Source organism: Balaenoptera ricei, chromosome 9, assembly GCF_028023285.1.
Source record: "Balaenoptera ricei isolate mBalRic1 chromosome 9, mBalRic1.hap2, whole genome shotgun sequence".
Taxonomy (NCBI): domain Eukaryota; kingdom Metazoa; phylum Chordata; class Mammalia; order Artiodactyla; family Balaenopteridae; genus Balaenoptera; species Balaenoptera ricei.
The window spans coordinates 21,100,116-21,115,867 of NC_082647.1; the positions used below are offsets into that span (position 1 = coordinate 21,100,116).

Here is a 15,752-nt window from a genome sequence, read left to right on the forward strand (position 1 = left end):
TGTCTATGAACTTGGCTAATCTGGGTACCTCATATAGGTGGAATCATACAGTATTTGGACTTTTGTGACTGGTTTACTTCACTTAGTAAAATGTTTTCAAGGTTCATCCTTGTTGTACCCTGTGACAGAATTTCTTTCCTTTTAAGACTGAATAATAGCCCATTGTGTGTATAGACAATTTATTTATCCATTCATCTGTCAGTGGACACTTGGGCTGCTTCCACCTTTTGGCTAGTGTGATAATGCAGCTATGAACATGGGCGTACAAATATCTGTTTGAGCTCCTGCTTCCATCTTTTCGGGCATATACCTAGAATATAAGACTTTTTCATTTCCATTGAACTCATTAATTAATTTCTTACGGACAGAAATCAACTTTTACTGTTCCACATTAGCTTGGGGCTATGTGAGATCCAGCCTCCTATGTAAGATCCAGAGATCTTGTGTGGATTGTTCTTTTCTCATGTGTTTCCAACCTCTCCCTGCCACTGGAATAGTTTCTCTCTATTGGTTTTCCAGGTTTGGAAACATTCCTAGGGAAGCCATTGACTAATCTAAAGCAGGGTTTCCACCTTTTCAGGCACTGGGATGGGCATGGTAGGTGCGTGTGAAGAAGATGGGGTCCTCTGGCTTTAGGCTGTCCCGGAGGTTAGGCCACCAGGCCTCTCTTCTGTGACCATCTGGTGCAGTCAGGGCATTTGGGTGAGGGGTTGCCCAGGCACCGATCACACACCAGTCCTTCAAAGACAGAGAGCAAACAGTAACCACACACCTCATTTTCCACCTATATCATTGCCTCCTAAACTCTAACCTATTGGGTTACAATGAAAATTTACTATCCAGTTTTATACTCGCAGACTTCAACTAAATTATCGAACCGTCTGGTGAATAAAGAAAGTCTTGTTTCAGGGTGCCATCTGCTTAGTAGGGGTGGCAAGTTACAAAGGGGAACTGTTCTGAATACTCTCTACCAAGACACTTCACTCCATCCCCTCTTCCTAAAAGGGGGAGAAAATGCCTACTTTCCACACCCAGACACTGTGCCAATGCATTAGGTACCTTGGAAACTCTGGGGCAAAAGGGATCAGTGAAAACAGCCAATGGAGGAGAGGCAGGTAATAAAACCGCTGCTGTTTAAGTGCGCTCTGTGTGTGCCAAGCACTTTACATACATTATCTTATTTAATGTTCTTAAAACATTATGACATAGGCACTCATATTCTCATTTTATAGATGAGGCAATAGAGCCCAGAGGTGACAGAGCTTTTCTCCATGTACGAGTCTGTTAGTCTCTCTGATTCCAGAACGCATGCTGCTACAGGGATGCTCTTTCCCTGCAGGTAGCTTTGCTAAACCTTCCTTCCCAGGGCCCTGAGCCTTGCTGCCCAGAAGGAGCGTGCGGCCAGGCCAGGGAGTCCAGGGCACATCCTCCTCCTCCTCTCCAGGTGCCACAAGCCAAGCCTGCACTTGGCTCCCCTGCCCTCGACGGACGGCCACCTGAGCTCCAGGAGGCCCTGCACGGGACGCTGCAGGGAGGACTCAGAGTTGGCTTTCAGTCACCTCCGAGGCCCAGGGGTAGGTTAGACAGGCCAAGGATGCGGAGGATGGACGGGGGCTCAGGAGCCAAGCATGCTGGGGTTTGGCAATCCAGCCCCACCCTCCACCAGCTGGCTGGCCTTGGGAAACCACAGTAGCTTCCCTGAGAGGCTGTTAAAAGAGGGTCACGAGAAGGCTTCATTGGACCAATGTGTACAGTGTGCCAGGACTGTCCTTTGCCCATGGCGGGAGCCCAGGAAGTGGCGTTGTCTCTTATTATTAGGACAAATTAGAGAAATGTCTTCTGAGAGGTCTGAAGGAGAGAGGAAGTAAAACGTGTACGCCTGCGTGGGAGGGGCTGTCTTGGAGTGGGGGGCTGGTCAGTAGGAGACAGACATCCGGGCAGATTGAGGCCCCACGCAGTGGCACAGTGGTGAGGTGGCCATGTGTGGCCGTGCAGTGGTGAGGTGGCCATGTGTCCCTTGCTCTTCCCTCAAGAGCCGCCGTGGAGTGGGGGACTAGGGGGGGCCAGGCAGGAGGTAAGCCAAGGCTGGAGACCTTGGGGAACGAGAGGGTCGCCAGGAGGGCCTATGCTGGCTGAGAGCCAGGAGGAGCCGCAGGTGACCTGGCCAGCACCACCTTGGCTCTGGTGAGCTCTGCTCTCTCCTGAGAACTGCCTGGAGAGGTACCAGCCTTCCGTGTACCAGCACAGTGGTGTACCAGCACAGCGGCAAAGGAAACGCAAACGGACCTGTTCCAGAAACATTCATGTTCCTGACCTGTGGGAGCTGCTGATGCCAGGCAACGGGAGTTCAATGCGAGTGCCTCTCTGAAGAGTTCAGGGGTCCCCCCACTGAAGGGGCCTTGAGACTGTTGGCTGACCGTCGGAGGGCAGGGCCCGGGTCTGACTGGACTCTGCTCCAGCCAGCGCCTTGCCCTGAGCCCGGAACACAGGGTGGCACCGTAAATGAGTGGCATGAACTTTCTGGCTCTGCATCTTCTGGCTTCGTGGACCTTGGCAAACAGGGTTTCTCTGGCAACTTCCATCCTCCCCAGTTTAAAATCTTTAGAGTGAAGCAGGATGAAAGTGCTGCCATTCCGTAACCGGACTGTGATGATGTGAGGCTTTTCACACATCTTGTTCTGTGCTCTCAGGAGTCCCGGGAGGGGGCAGGACACGGTGCCAGCAGCCCAGTTCATGGCCCGGCTCTGACACTTCTCTGTCTTGGGATCTGGGGAAAGTTCCTTATCCTCGTGGGACCCTGGGGTAATAACGGCACCCACCTCATAGGCTGTTGGGTGGATTACATGGGTCAGTATTTCTAAAGCATGTGGAACTGCGCTTGGCATAGAGTAAGGTACATATTAGCTGCAGCACCTTCATGTTGTTGATAAAGGAACTGAGTCTCCTAAGGGTCCTGCAACTCATAAACGACTGTGATGAAGTTAATGCAAGCTCAACGGACTCTGAAACTGTGTTCTTTACTGCTCCATACGGGACACTCCTTCCCAAGGACCTGGCGCATCTACCCTCCCTGCCCCCGCCGGGGGGACACATCCCTCAAGATGAGGCTTCGATGGCACCTCCTTTGGATGCCCCACCTCCTCCAGCATGCCACTTCCCACCAGATGCCCTGCTCCGTGTTCTCAGAGGGCCTTCCCTCCAGGGCAGAGGCTGTGCTTCATTTTTTAAGTGAACTTATTGTTTTAATGGAAGTATACAGACAGCAATGCACAAATTATCAGAACACAGCTCAGCGCATTTTCCCCAAGTGAACACAGCCATTAAGCCAGCACACAGATCGAGAAGCAGAACATTACCAGCCTCCAAAAGTCCCCCTGTGCCCCTTTCCAGTCACAGCCACCCCCAGAAAACCCTTTTTTTCCCATTATTGATGAATTTTAATTGTTTTTCTTAAATCTGGATTTAAATGGTATTGTCCAGTATGCTCTCTTTTGTGCCTGGCTTTTTTCTTTCAATATGTTTGCAAGATTCATCCCTGTTATTGTGAGTAGCAAGGGGTCCGTCATCCCTATTGCTGTGAAACATTTCACTGGGTGAATGCACCGCAGTTCCTGGAGCCCTCCTACTGCTGCTGGACCTCTGGTTGTTTCCCATTTGGGGCATGACGCATGGTGCCGCTGTACCTATTTTGGTGCAGCTCAGAGACACATCCCCATGCATAGCTCAGTTGCTGGCTCATGTTTGCTGAGTGGATGGTACACCCTTGCACCCTTGCACGGACGTCCCAGTGAACAAAAGATGCAGGCAGGAAGATAAAACCTTCTTCCTCCCCTTTCCCTGCGTGGAGCAGGGTCTCAAAAAGAATCCCTAAGAAAACATCAGATGCTAGAGTTAGGGAGTGCCTGAGAGGCTCTTGGGCTTAAGCTTTCCCTTTTTTCAGGTGAATGAACTTGGGTCCCCAGAGAAGTAAAGGGACTTGTCCAAGCTTATATGGCGTGGCGATGTCAGAGCCCATGTGGAACCCAGAAGTCCTGACTCTGAGGCCACTGGTCTGTCAACAGGACCCCCAGGGCCACAGACAGGTCAGCATTAGGTTAGCCAGAGGCCCAGGTTTGGTGATCCCCCAGCAAGGGTGTCACTCACAGCAGCCCGACCTCCTGGAGTCCCTACCTGGGACCGTGATGGTGGTCTCCAGTGGCGTGGGGTCCCCTTGTCAACGCCATGCTGAGGATGACGTTCTCTTTGTCTCTGGAGACAGTGACCTGCCTCGTGGGCTGCGATGGAGGTTAGGTAGACACCAAATGTGGTGCCTGGCTCTAGATAAGGACTTGGTGGCATCAGCCAGGTGGCCTGTCGTGGGTGAATGGGAGGGTGGGAGGGTCAACAGTGTGCACGGCCCGCCCGGTGGGGTGTGCCTGGGGCCCCGCCGGCCTCGCCCCTCTCGGGCGGCAGTCAAGACTCCCGCTGCCCTGGGTCTCCCCCGCAGGTCCCGGGCTACCGGCAGGAGCGCGTGGAGAAAGGCCTGAAGCTCTTCGCTCAGCTCATCAACAACAAGGTGTTCCTGCTGTCCTTCGTTCGCACGCTGGAGTCTCAGCGCAGCTTCTCCATGCGTGACCGCGGCAACGTGGCCTCGCTCATCATGACGGTGCTGCAGAGCAAGCTGGAGTACGCCACTGACGTGCTGAAGCAGCTGCTGGCTGACCTCATAGACAAGAACCTGGAGAGCAAGAACCATCCCAAGCTGCTGCTCAGGAGGTAGGGGTGCGGCCCCGGGGGCCCCGACCCAGCCCAGCGCACCGGCCTGGCCCTCCTGCCCTCAGGGAGACCAGGGCAGGGCTCCCAGGAGCAGCCAAGTCCCCCAAGGTCAGGTACTGACCTGGCCAGAGGCCAGGGTGCACCCCATGCCCTCTTAGAAGAACGTGTCCATCATGTTGGTGCCTGTGACTCAACCACGGCCCATCTGCTCACCCCGTGGTTTTTCTTCTGCCCCTAAATCCACTTTCCATTCTCCTCCCTCCGCTCTAACCCTCCCCTGATTTGACCCTCTCTATCAGAGTTTTTCTCTTGTGCACTCTACAGAGGTCATTTTTCCATCCCCTCACCTTATCTAAGTCAGAACTTGAATCAGGAGAGATACCTCAGGGCCTCTCTGGGAACCCATCTCACCATCTCAAGTTGGGAAACTTTAGCCCCTGCAACGCTCACTGCTGTCTGGGACCAGGAGCAAAAGCATCACCTGGGAGGTTGTTGGAAAGGCAGAATCTCAGCTGCCACCCCACACCTACTAGATCAGAATCAGAATTTTAGCGAGAAACCTAGGGGATCTGAATGTGTATTAAAGTTTGAAAAGCACTGGTCCAGTCTGTGTTTGAATTAAAGGTCTTTAGTGGCAACTTGCCTGATGCAACACAGCAGGTATTTCCTGGCACCTGCTATGGGCTCTGCCCGGGTCCAGGGTCCACCTCTCAACACTGTGGGATGCCTCATCCTCGACACTATTGAAATCTGCATGGTCACGTGTGCAGACAACCATATACCGTGGCTTTGCCTTATAGGAAATCGAGACCCTCTGCCTCTATCTACGCTGCCATTCAAATTGTTCATGTACTTGAAGGCCATTTCTTCTCTAGGCTGTTATTCCAAATGCCTTTAGCCTTCGAGGAGATGAAGTTGGAAAACTCCCCCATCAGGCCATTACAATCCAACCCTCTGCCTGGGCCACCCCATTTACCGTCTGCCTCTGCCTGTCCCCTGCCTTCCATCCTTGGTCTCTGAGCCTGAGGCAGGGCCTCCTGCTTGGTCCAGTAAGTAGACTTGGCTTTCTGAAGTGTTTACTTCAGGCTTTTTCCTGGTGCAGTGGGCATTGGCCTGCACAGCTGCAAAAGGCTGCTACATATAGGAGGAATCGTACGGCTTTGGAAACAGCCAGGTAGATCATTTTGATTTTCGTTTTACTTTCCCCATGCAGACACCCACCGGCATAAATCTAGGGTTGCCACCACCTGCCAGAACTCCCACCGAGAGTTTCCTGGCGTGGTCTCGCTCTGTTTCTGTGTGTCCCCTCCTCTGGTCTTCCGTTTGCTCTCTCCCAGTTGCCCTCTCTCACTTCTGCTCTCCTCCGTCTCCTTTTCTTCTTCTTGCCCTTGGCTGCCCCCCTCCTTTCAATAGTCTTCCTTCTTTTCTCTTCTCAGCTTCATTTTGTGCTGGCAGCTGACCAGCTACATTGGGATTTTAGTTATTAGTATCTTCTGGCAACTGCCACTTTCAACTCTATCCAGACATACCTGGATGGGTGCTTTCTCTCGGAGCTGGCCACACTCTTACTGCAAGTTTGAATGTAGTTTTTTTCTAAATGCATGCAACCAAAAGTGTCCTTTGGTTCGTAATGCTGCTGTGGTGTTTTCACTTCCAAAGTAAAAGAATAAATGGCTTTGGGTAGCAGCATGAAAGATGCAAATTAGACTCAAGAATGAACTCCCTATCATTGCAAATAAAACACTAGAAAGTTTCCCAGGAGAAGTTCCAAAGTGCGTGGAAGCCTTTTAAATAGGACAATTAGGGCATCTATTGGAATGAGCTGGGTATCCAGCTCCATGTTACTACCTACTCTGGGAGTCTTTAGCTTAGGGGATGGGCTCAGTCTAGTCTATCTGGCCTTTTTCCATGACCCTCTTCCCCTGCCACCTTCTTTTCTATCCCTTGCCAAATGAGTATCTCCCAGATTTTTTTTTCTTTTCTTTTCTTACCCCAAGCAACACACCTATCCTATAAAGTTCTCTAAGGCTATCACCAATGTGGTAGCTATGAGCCACATGTGACTATTTAAATCTAAGTTAATTTAAAGTAAATAAAATACAAAATTCATCTCCTCAGAGGCACTAGCCGCATTTCAAGTGCTCAGTAGGCATCTGTGGCTGGTGGCTACCATGTTGGACAGCACAAAGTGCTATTGGACTATTTCATCAACCCCGAAAGTGCTCTTGGACAATCGGACAGTGCTGCTCTAACGCATTCTCACAGAAACTCACCCGGGAGCCTGTGCACAGAAGGTCATCTCCCCGCTTGGTAGGCAAAGCTTGTCTTACCATTATGGCGTGTCTAGGAGTCCAAGGAACTCAAGTATCCCTTAGGGTCTTAAGATTTGGCCTGAAAGCCTGAAGCAGCAAGAGCCATGCAGATCCCCCCTGCCCTCCCAGCCCCTGAGGTCTGACCAGCTGCCTCTGTCTTTGTCTTGCTCTGCTGGGTCCCTCTGTGACTGGTGCCAGAACTGAGTCGGTGGCTGAGAAGATGTTGACCAATTGGTTTACCTTCCTGCTCTACAAGTTCCTCAAGGTATGATTGGGTTCTGGGGGATCTCTGGGCCTGCCTCAGGTTCCCCACCAGCCTGGGAATGAACCAGCATCCCCCCTATTCCCTCCACGGCCCCCAAGTCCACAGATGCTGGGGCCTAGCTCCTAGAACCCCGCCAAGAAGTGTTGTTTCCCCTTGTCATGGGGGGGACAGGCTCCTGACCATCTCAGGAGACAGAGACCCACGGTCAGGCCTGGCTTGAGAGGCACGGTCCCCACAGGCCGCTTTCTCACAGGTGAGGGGAGATGAGCCTCTGAGAAGACCCTGCATTCCCATTTCAAGCTGAACACAAGTCACCCCTTTTTTCCCTCTTGCTCTCCTCCTGCCCCTCCGGCCCCAGACTTATTGAGGCTGATGAGGGTCCTGGGCAGGTACAGGAGCGCGTGTGGCGGCAGATAAGCCGAGGACATGCCTGGGAGGTGGAAGAGCTGCTCGGCCTCCAATTACTAACTTGTTTTCTAAGGAGTTCACGCCACCGAGGACTGACCTCTGTCTCTCTTTTTTTTTATATATATCTTTATTGGAGTATAATTGCTTTACAATGCCGTGTTAGTTTCTGCTGTACAACAAAGTGAATCAGCTATACGTATACGTGTATCCCCATATCCCCTCCCTCTGTCTCTTGATGGGGCTGCAGAGAAAGCAGGGTGGGGGGAGGGTGGGGGGAGGGGCAGAGAGGGGGACGGGGGGCAGGGAAGATGAAAAGAGAGCTCAAGAATGGCAGTGGGAAGGAGCGGGATGGGAGCAGGAGAAGAGAATTAAAACCGAGGCGTGGAAAGCAGCCCTTCGGAGAGGCAGAGGCTGGGGGAGGCCGGGCTCCGCACACCTGGGGCCCAGGGTCCACCCAACGCGGCTCTTCTCCGTGTCCAGGAGTGTGCCGGAGAGCCCCTCTTCTCCCTGTTCTGCGCCATCAAGCAGCAGATGGAGAAGGGGCCCATTGACGCCATCACGGGCGAGGCCCGCTACTCTCTCAGCGAGGACAAGCTCATTCGCCAGCAGATCGACTACAAAACCCTGGTAAGCCAGCCTCCCAGCTCCTCCCCATGGCTCTGGTAGGTGGGTTCTGGCCCTGCGCAGCCCCTGCCCAGCCGAAGGGATGGTAGAAATGCTGACAGCCATCCTAACGCCTCTTTAACGCCACTGCTGTCTCAACCACCTGTCTGGGTGCCCACTGCCCGGGGCCAGCCTGGTGTTCCATCTGTGCCGGTCACCCCGACTTCCTTGTCCTAACGTGCCAGGGCACCTGGATTTGAGGACCGGTGGCTCAGACACACCTGAGCCACAGCAAGAGACGGGTGTGCTTTCAGGCCAGTGCACTGGATCGTGGGGCAGTAACCCCTTGCCGACAGCTGGCTGACTGACCCCAGGGAATGAGCTCCTTCTCAGCAGTTCTCCCAGCGGAGAACCCACACTTTGCAGACCAGTTCCAAGCAGGTAGCATGTAGAGCACGGAAGAGGGGAAGCCAGAAATGGTTGCTCGTGGTTCTGAAGCCCGCACCTACGTGACCCGAGCTGTAGGATGGGAGGCCAGGCTGGCCTAGCGGTTTAAGGTGTTTGTCCAGGGAACAGGGGGTTCCCCTCAGTCAAGGTCACACTCCCTTTCCTGCCAGAAACAGTCATCCTAGGAGGCGGCAAAGCTCAGCATTTAGGAGCACGGGGTTTGGGATTGGGCAGAGCTGGATTGGAGCTATGACTCCTTCTGACCAGCCGGGGGATTGGGGGCTTAATCTCTCCAAGTTTGGGTTTTGTTTTTTTAATCTGAAAAAAAAACAGGGATAATAATAAAAGAGGGATGATGACAGCATGTACCTCCCAAAGGTGTCCAGAAGATGGAGTGGGATCTGGTGTGCAACGCCATGAGCCCAGGGTCAGCCCACTGCTGGCTCACGGGGGCTCTGCTTCCTCTTTCCCGCCATGACTGTCCGCTGGTGCCCACTGTCTCTCCAGGCGGGGGAGCTCACTCTTGGGCTTTTTTTGGAGAGAGTTGTGATCTCCCACCAGGTCTTTTCCAGGAAAGAGAAGAGGAGGTAGAAGAAAGGAGTGCGAAAACAAGATAAAAGATAAATGTGGAGGGTGGTACGTGGGTGGAGCCCAAGAATGGAGGTGGAGGAGACAGCAATGTTGTTAAAGAGGACAGAGAGTAGATGGGATGTAAAATGCAGTCATTGGGAAGTGAGACACATGACAGGCCGAGGCATGGCAGAGCCGGGCAGGGGCCGCGAGCCGAGGATGAATCCCAGACCCCGAGGCCAGCTGGGGAGACATCCCTGCCACCCTGAATAAAGCCAGTCCTGCTGGCTGGGCGTGAGGCGACCGTGATGCACCTGTCCCACTCCATCCTCGGAGGGCCCTGGGAAGCCCAGCAGGCATCTCAGCAGATTTGCCGGGATTGGCGCAGTTGACGAGGCTTCGAGGCAGCAGGGTGAAGTGAGGGCCCTGCGTCTTTGCAGTCACGGTCTGCTCCGGAGGAGAGAGTTAGAGGCTCTGATTAAAATGGGAAAGGAAAAAAAGAAAAACCTTCCAAAAATAGAGACCTGAATAGACTTCTTAATGAGCTAGAACTACTGTTGAAATGTCTCCTGCCTGGGCTCTTCCTCTCCTTTTCTTTCCCATCTCATCAGCGGCTCCCCAGTATTGAATCCAACACAGTTGTAATAACACCCTGTCCCCACATTGCAGCATCCTTTATTCCAGAGGCCAAACTACTGTTAGCACACCCAGCCTGGTTGCAGATGACTTCAAGAGAATGTGAGGAAATTGGAGTGGGTCAGGGACACGCATCCATTTGAGGCGGAAAGAGGTGGGGAAGAGGCACCGTGAGGAAAGGGGAAGGAAATTACAGTTGTCTTGCTCGGAGAAGAAATGGCTGCGGGGAGGTTTCATAGCCATCCTCAGGCCTGTGAAAGGAGACCCCCCGCCCCCAACGTGGAAGGGAGAACAGCCCGGTGGTGGTGAGGCGGGGCCAGGAAGAAAGTGTGTTAGCAGCAGACAGGGCTGCCCCGAGACTCCAAGATGAAGGGGTCAGAAAAAGACAGGATGGCCTGGAATTCAGCACCGGCTGGAGGAGCCCCGGGTACTTTGGGCCAACTGATGGTAACCTTGTGCTGGGCGGAAAGGGTAACCACAAAGAGTGAGGCAGGTGCTGAGAGGCTCGGCCAGCGTCACTTGACAGTCAGATGCACCACCTATGTGCTGAGTGATGAATTAGATTGAACTTGGACTAGCATGGCCTAGGGCCCTGCTGCTGGGAGGGCCCAAGGGCATAACCTGGGAGCCTGCTAGAGTGCTAGGTGCTCACCCGCGAGCCTGCCTGAATGCAGAGTCTCAGACCCCATCCTCGACCTCCTGAGTCAGAATGTGCGTTTTCACAAAGCCCCTTAGCGATTCTATTCACAGGAAAGTTTGAGAAGCACTGACCCAGCAGGACAAACCCCAGGCAGTTGCTCTGAAAGAGCCAAGAGACGCGGGCGTGGGGCTGGGGAAGGGAACTTCCAGGTGGAGCCGGGGCTTGGCCAGCGGCCCGGGAACCCTGTCCCTCCGTGGGACCGCTGCTGCTTCTCTGGACGCCCTGAGGCATCCGCAGAGTTGTTTTCTTTCTTTTTTTTTTTTTTAAATTTATTTATTTTATTTATTTATTTTTGGCTGTGTTGGGTCTTCGTTGCTGTGTGCGGGCTTTCTCTAGTTGCGGCGAGCGGGGGCTACTCTTCATTGCGGTGCGCAGGCTTCTCATTGCGGTGGCTTCTCTTGTTGTGGAGCACGGGCTCTAGGCGCATGGGCTTCAGTAGTTGTGGCACTTGGGCTCAGTAGTTGTGGCTCACGGGCTCTAGAGCGCAGGCTCAGTAGCTGTGGCGCACGAGCTTAGTTGCTCTGCGGCATGTGGGATCTTCCCGGACCAGGGCTCGAACCCGTGTCCCCTGCATTGGCAGGCGGATTCTTAACCACTGCGCCACCAGGGAAGCCCGAGTTGTTTTCTTGGGGCCACCGCAAACCCCAGGGCCAAGCAGAAACGTCAGGGGGGCATACTCAGTTGGCAGCCCCCGCTTCATGGCCTCACAGCCCAGAAGAAGCTGTGATACTGCCTGGGGGAGGCCAGGCTCCACCACCACTGGCCCAGAGCTCAGGACCCCAGGGCAGCACCGAGTGCTAGGCTGTGCTTGGCCACGGAGGGGGCTGGGAGGGGTCCCGGAAGGCTCTTAGGAGGCGGGGAATGGCTGGGAGAGGGCACGCAGGAGGAGCACGTGGTCCAGAGTTCCTTCCAGCATTGTTTTCGGTGTAAAACATTTTGAGGCTGAGAGTTCGGTTTTATAGATTTAGGAGGTTTTCTTCTTCTTAATGGAATGAGCATGTTCCCGTGGGAGCTCACAGCAGTCTGGTCGCTGATGAAAGGCAGGCGTCCAGGGGCCAGGGTTCTGATTGCCGCCACGTGGAGCAGGAGCGGGTGGGGGTGGGAGGAAGGCTGTCGTCTGAATCTGCAGACCAGACGTACAGTTGGGAAATGGTTGGCGGGGGAGGCGGTGCAATGAAGGTTCTGAGAAGGGAGCGCACGGAGGGCGCAGGCAGCAGGGTCAGACAGGGGCTGCAGAACCTGGCACAGCGCGGCCACGTGGCAGCACCTGGCACCCACCCGGATCCACTGTGGTCCACCCAAGGATCCCACAGTCTCACCACGGAGAGAGAGCCCACGCTGAGGACGGCAAGAGAAGCAAAGCTGTTAGAAATGGCCCAGAGCTTTTTTTTTTTTAAATATATTCATTTATTTTTGGCTGCATTGGGTCCTCGCTGCTGCACAGGGGCTTTCTTTTCAGTCGCGGCGAGCGGGGGCTGCTCTTCGTTGCGGTGCGCGGGCTTCTCACTGCGCTGGCTTCTGTGGTTGCGGAGAACGGGCTCTAGGCGCGCAGGCTTCAGTAGTTGTGGCGCGTGGGCTCAGTAGTTGTGGCTCGCGGGCTCTAGAGCGCAGGCTCAGTAGTTGTGGCGCACGGGCTTAGCTGCTCTGCGGCATGCGGGATCTTCCCAGACCAGGGGTCGAACCCGTGTCCCCTGCATTGGCAGGCAGATTCTCAACCACTGCGCCACCAGGGAAGCCCTGGTCCAGAACTTTTTAAAGGAAAAAATATAGTTTGGTGCATTAGGCAGAGTCTTAACTTATCTGACTAGTTCCAAAAAGAGAAATGGAGGTCCTGAGCCAGGGTGGCCTCTTCCCCTAATACCAGGTTTCAGGTTCAGAGCCAGGAAGGGCTCTCAGGTGGCCTGAACTTGCAGTTTCTAAAGGGCACCTTTTTATTTTTAAAGAACACGCTAAGCTTCTTACAGATTCTCCAACCTCCGATCAGCCCAGAAACCTCACAAAAATTGAAGCACATGAAATCTTTGGAGAAAGGAGCCAGATTCCCATTAGTGTGGGTGTGTGTATGGGACAGAGTGACGAGAAAGACAGACCGACACACAGGGACGGGGGTGGGGGGTTTCAGAGGTGGGTGAGGGTCTGGGTGTGCTGCTGAGATGGTGCCTAGTGAGTGTGTGTGTGTGTGTGTGTGTGTGAGAGAGAGAGAGAGAGAGAGAGGTGGCAGGGGGACATGCAGTAGTGTCCATTCTCTGACACATTGCTCCTCACTGCCCCCTCCTGCTTGGACATTGTTCCCTTTGATAAATCAGGATTTTAATGGAGCCTCTTGTGAAGAGGAGTGAAGTATGCAGCTCCTACTCCTGCAGTGATGCTGAAGCTGTGCCACTTTCCTGCTGCTTGTGGGGACAGGAAGGGTAGAGGGCTTGGCTGGGGTCGCCCCACCCCTGTCCAGTCCAACCTGCCGAGGCGGAGCCAGTCAGGATAGGACTCCGGGATGCGGCTGGCATTCCCAGGGCTCTCCATGCTGCCCTCCCCACTCGCCTCCTCTCCCCGCCGCCCGCAGGTCCTGAGTTGTGTCAACCCAGACAATGCCAACAGCCCTGAGGTCCCAGTGAAGATCCTCAACTGCGACACCATTACTCAGGTCAAGGAAAAGATTCTGGACGCCATCTTCAAGAATGTGCCCTGCTCCCACCGGCCCAAGGCTGCAGACATGGACCTGGGTGAGTAGGCCGCCCACCCAAGGGGCTGTGCTGTGACCGGCTGGAAGCCCCTCTTACTGACCAGTGGAGCCAGGGTGCAGGGAGCAGGCGTGCACGGCCCGCAGGAGCCCAGGAGGTGCGCCTTCATGGCCACTTAGTGAGCACTAAGCAGAGAGGGGACCACAGTCTGCTGGTGATCTGACTGCCTCTGGGATCTTTTGAGTAGCCGAGGGGTGGGAGTGGAGGTGTCACATCGGCAGTGAAGAGGATTTAGTCTGAATCTGTGTGGCCCAAGGTCTTGCCACTACCTGCGTTGTGCCCCGAGGCCCTTCTCTTCGCCTCTGTTCTGTGCCTCTAATTTCTGCTGACTACCGAAGGCATGAGGGATCTGGGTCAGTGATGGAGGATGGAGAGAAAGGATAGAGGAAAATGAGATATGACAGCCTACTGAGGAGCAGGATGACATTTTATTTGAATGTTCCACGAATAGATCGCATAGCCTATATAAACAAGGGCATGCCACTTAGGGCCAGCTGTACTTGGATCCAGTTATGGCTTGCCTGAGTGTTTAATAAGATATCGTCCTGGGGAAATCCTAGTGGGGAGCCCCAAGCTCCAAAGAGGCCAGGGCTGAAGGGAGGCAGTTTGGCATTGTGGATCAGCATCAAACATGCCTGAGTTTGAGTCCTGGTTCCACCAAGTCCTAGCTGTGTGACCTTGGGCTAGTTACTTAACCTTTCTGTGCCTTAGTTCCTTGCCTATAAAATGGAGATTAATAATAGTGCCTGCCTCACTGTAAGAATGAAAGGAGATGATGCATGTAAAAGCCTCTAATGCACTGTCTGGGCCATAGTACATACTCAGTATTGGCTGCTGCTGTTACTGATTATGAAGATAATAGTGGTAAGGAAACGGTATGTGTCTGTTTGTTGGTCCTGGGCCTGGAGGAAAAGGTGTTTATGTGTGTATGTGGTTGGGTCTGGAGATTGGTGGAAACATAGAGGTGGGAGGACCTCCAGAGGCCCCTAATCCATCCATCTGGCCTAAGCTGGCTTCAGCTAAGCCATCCAAGACAGATGGGCATCTGTGCTATTTTCTAAACTCCACAGGGAATTTGATCCCCTCCCAGTGCCTCGCCCCACCTGCCCCCAAATTCTGATGCCTAAAGACTCAGGATCAGGAATTTCTGCTCATGCACCTCAATTCTTACTGCTTCCCTTCCCCCATCTCCTCCTGGCTGGCTGTTGGCGGGATGTGTTTGGCCCTGTGCCTGGAGCTCCATGGCCCCAGGGAGAGAGACTGGCTGAGCATGTGCTCCCTTCACTTTGGAGGTGTCTCTGTGTATGGAGGAAGCATCTGTGAGAGTCTGCGGGGGTGGGGGTTTTGGGCGAGTGTGTCCATGTGTGTCCTGGGCACTGGTCCCTAGAGTTGGAGTGGGCATTTGTGTCTGTATGTGGGTGATTCTGCTGCCATGAAGGTCCCACAGACTGATGGAGCTGAGGGCTCGCTTATAGAACCAGTGCAAGAGAAAACAGTTCCTGGGAAGGAAGACCCCTGTGTTCCCCACCCCCGAACAGTTAAGTGGGCTGCTCCATAATGGGTCTCCCAGGGAGAGCTGAGTTCACTAGGGTAACCAGGTAGCACTCACCATGCCTTTTGTTCATCTGTGGGAGCCATGGCAGGGTCCATCCTCGGCTTTTCAAAGTCCTTATCTGCAAAATGGGTGGGTGGGAGGAGAGCCCCGGCCTAGTGGGGCCAAGAGGAGGAGCTTTTATAAGAACCTGTATCTTTATGCCGAAGGTGTTTGGAAAGCTTGTGCCAGAGCACAGCGAGAGCTCACGGGTGCGGGTGCATGTAGAATTGTGTGCTTCTGGTGCTTGGGAATGGGGTGACCTCCCATGGGGGAGAGAGACCATGTCATGGCTGGTGGATGCTGCTCAAGACCAGCCCTCCCCCCCTGGAAGCCACACACACCCAGAGCTTGGGAGGGGAAGGGGCTGCTTTTTAGCTTTAGAACATTTGCTGAGTTCTAGCCCAGCAAAGCATCATTAATGAAAGGATGTGATGCGCCTGGAGTGGAGGCAGCAGCATCCAAAGCAGCCACGGCCACTTCCTGCCGTCCACCTCCTGCCGTCCACTTCCTGCCATCCACTTCCTATCCACCTCCTGCCGTCCACTTCCTGCCGTCCACCTCCTGCCGTCCACCTCCTGCCACGCACCTCCTGCCGTCCACTTCCTACCGTCCACTTCCTATCCACCTCCTGCTGTCCACTTCCTGCCGTCCACCTCCTGCCGTCCACCTCCTGCCACGCACCTCCTGCCGTCCACTTCCTACCGTCCACTTCCTGCCATCCACT

General features: G+C 54.0%; 1 protein-coding gene across 5 annotated transcripts in view; it reads left to right on the top strand.

Annotated features, from left to right (window-relative positions):
- PLXNA4 (plexin A4) overlaps window positions 1-15,752 on the top strand; it is a 622,708-nt gene that overhangs the window by 574,468 nt on the left and 32,488 nt on the right. For all 5 annotated transcript variants that reach the window (XM_059933356.1, XM_059933357.1, XM_059933360.1 and 2 more), the window contains 4 exons: window positions 4,487-4,755; window positions 7,266-7,332; window positions 8,221-8,367; window positions 13,257-13,416. In XM_059933356.1, coding sequence (XP_059789339.1) covers window positions 4,487-4,755; window positions 7,266-7,332; window positions 8,221-8,367; window positions 13,257-13,416 — 643 coding nt within the window. The remainder of the gene's footprint in view (window positions 1-4,486; window positions 4,756-7,265; window positions 7,333-8,220; window positions 8,368-13,256; window positions 13,417-15,752) is intronic.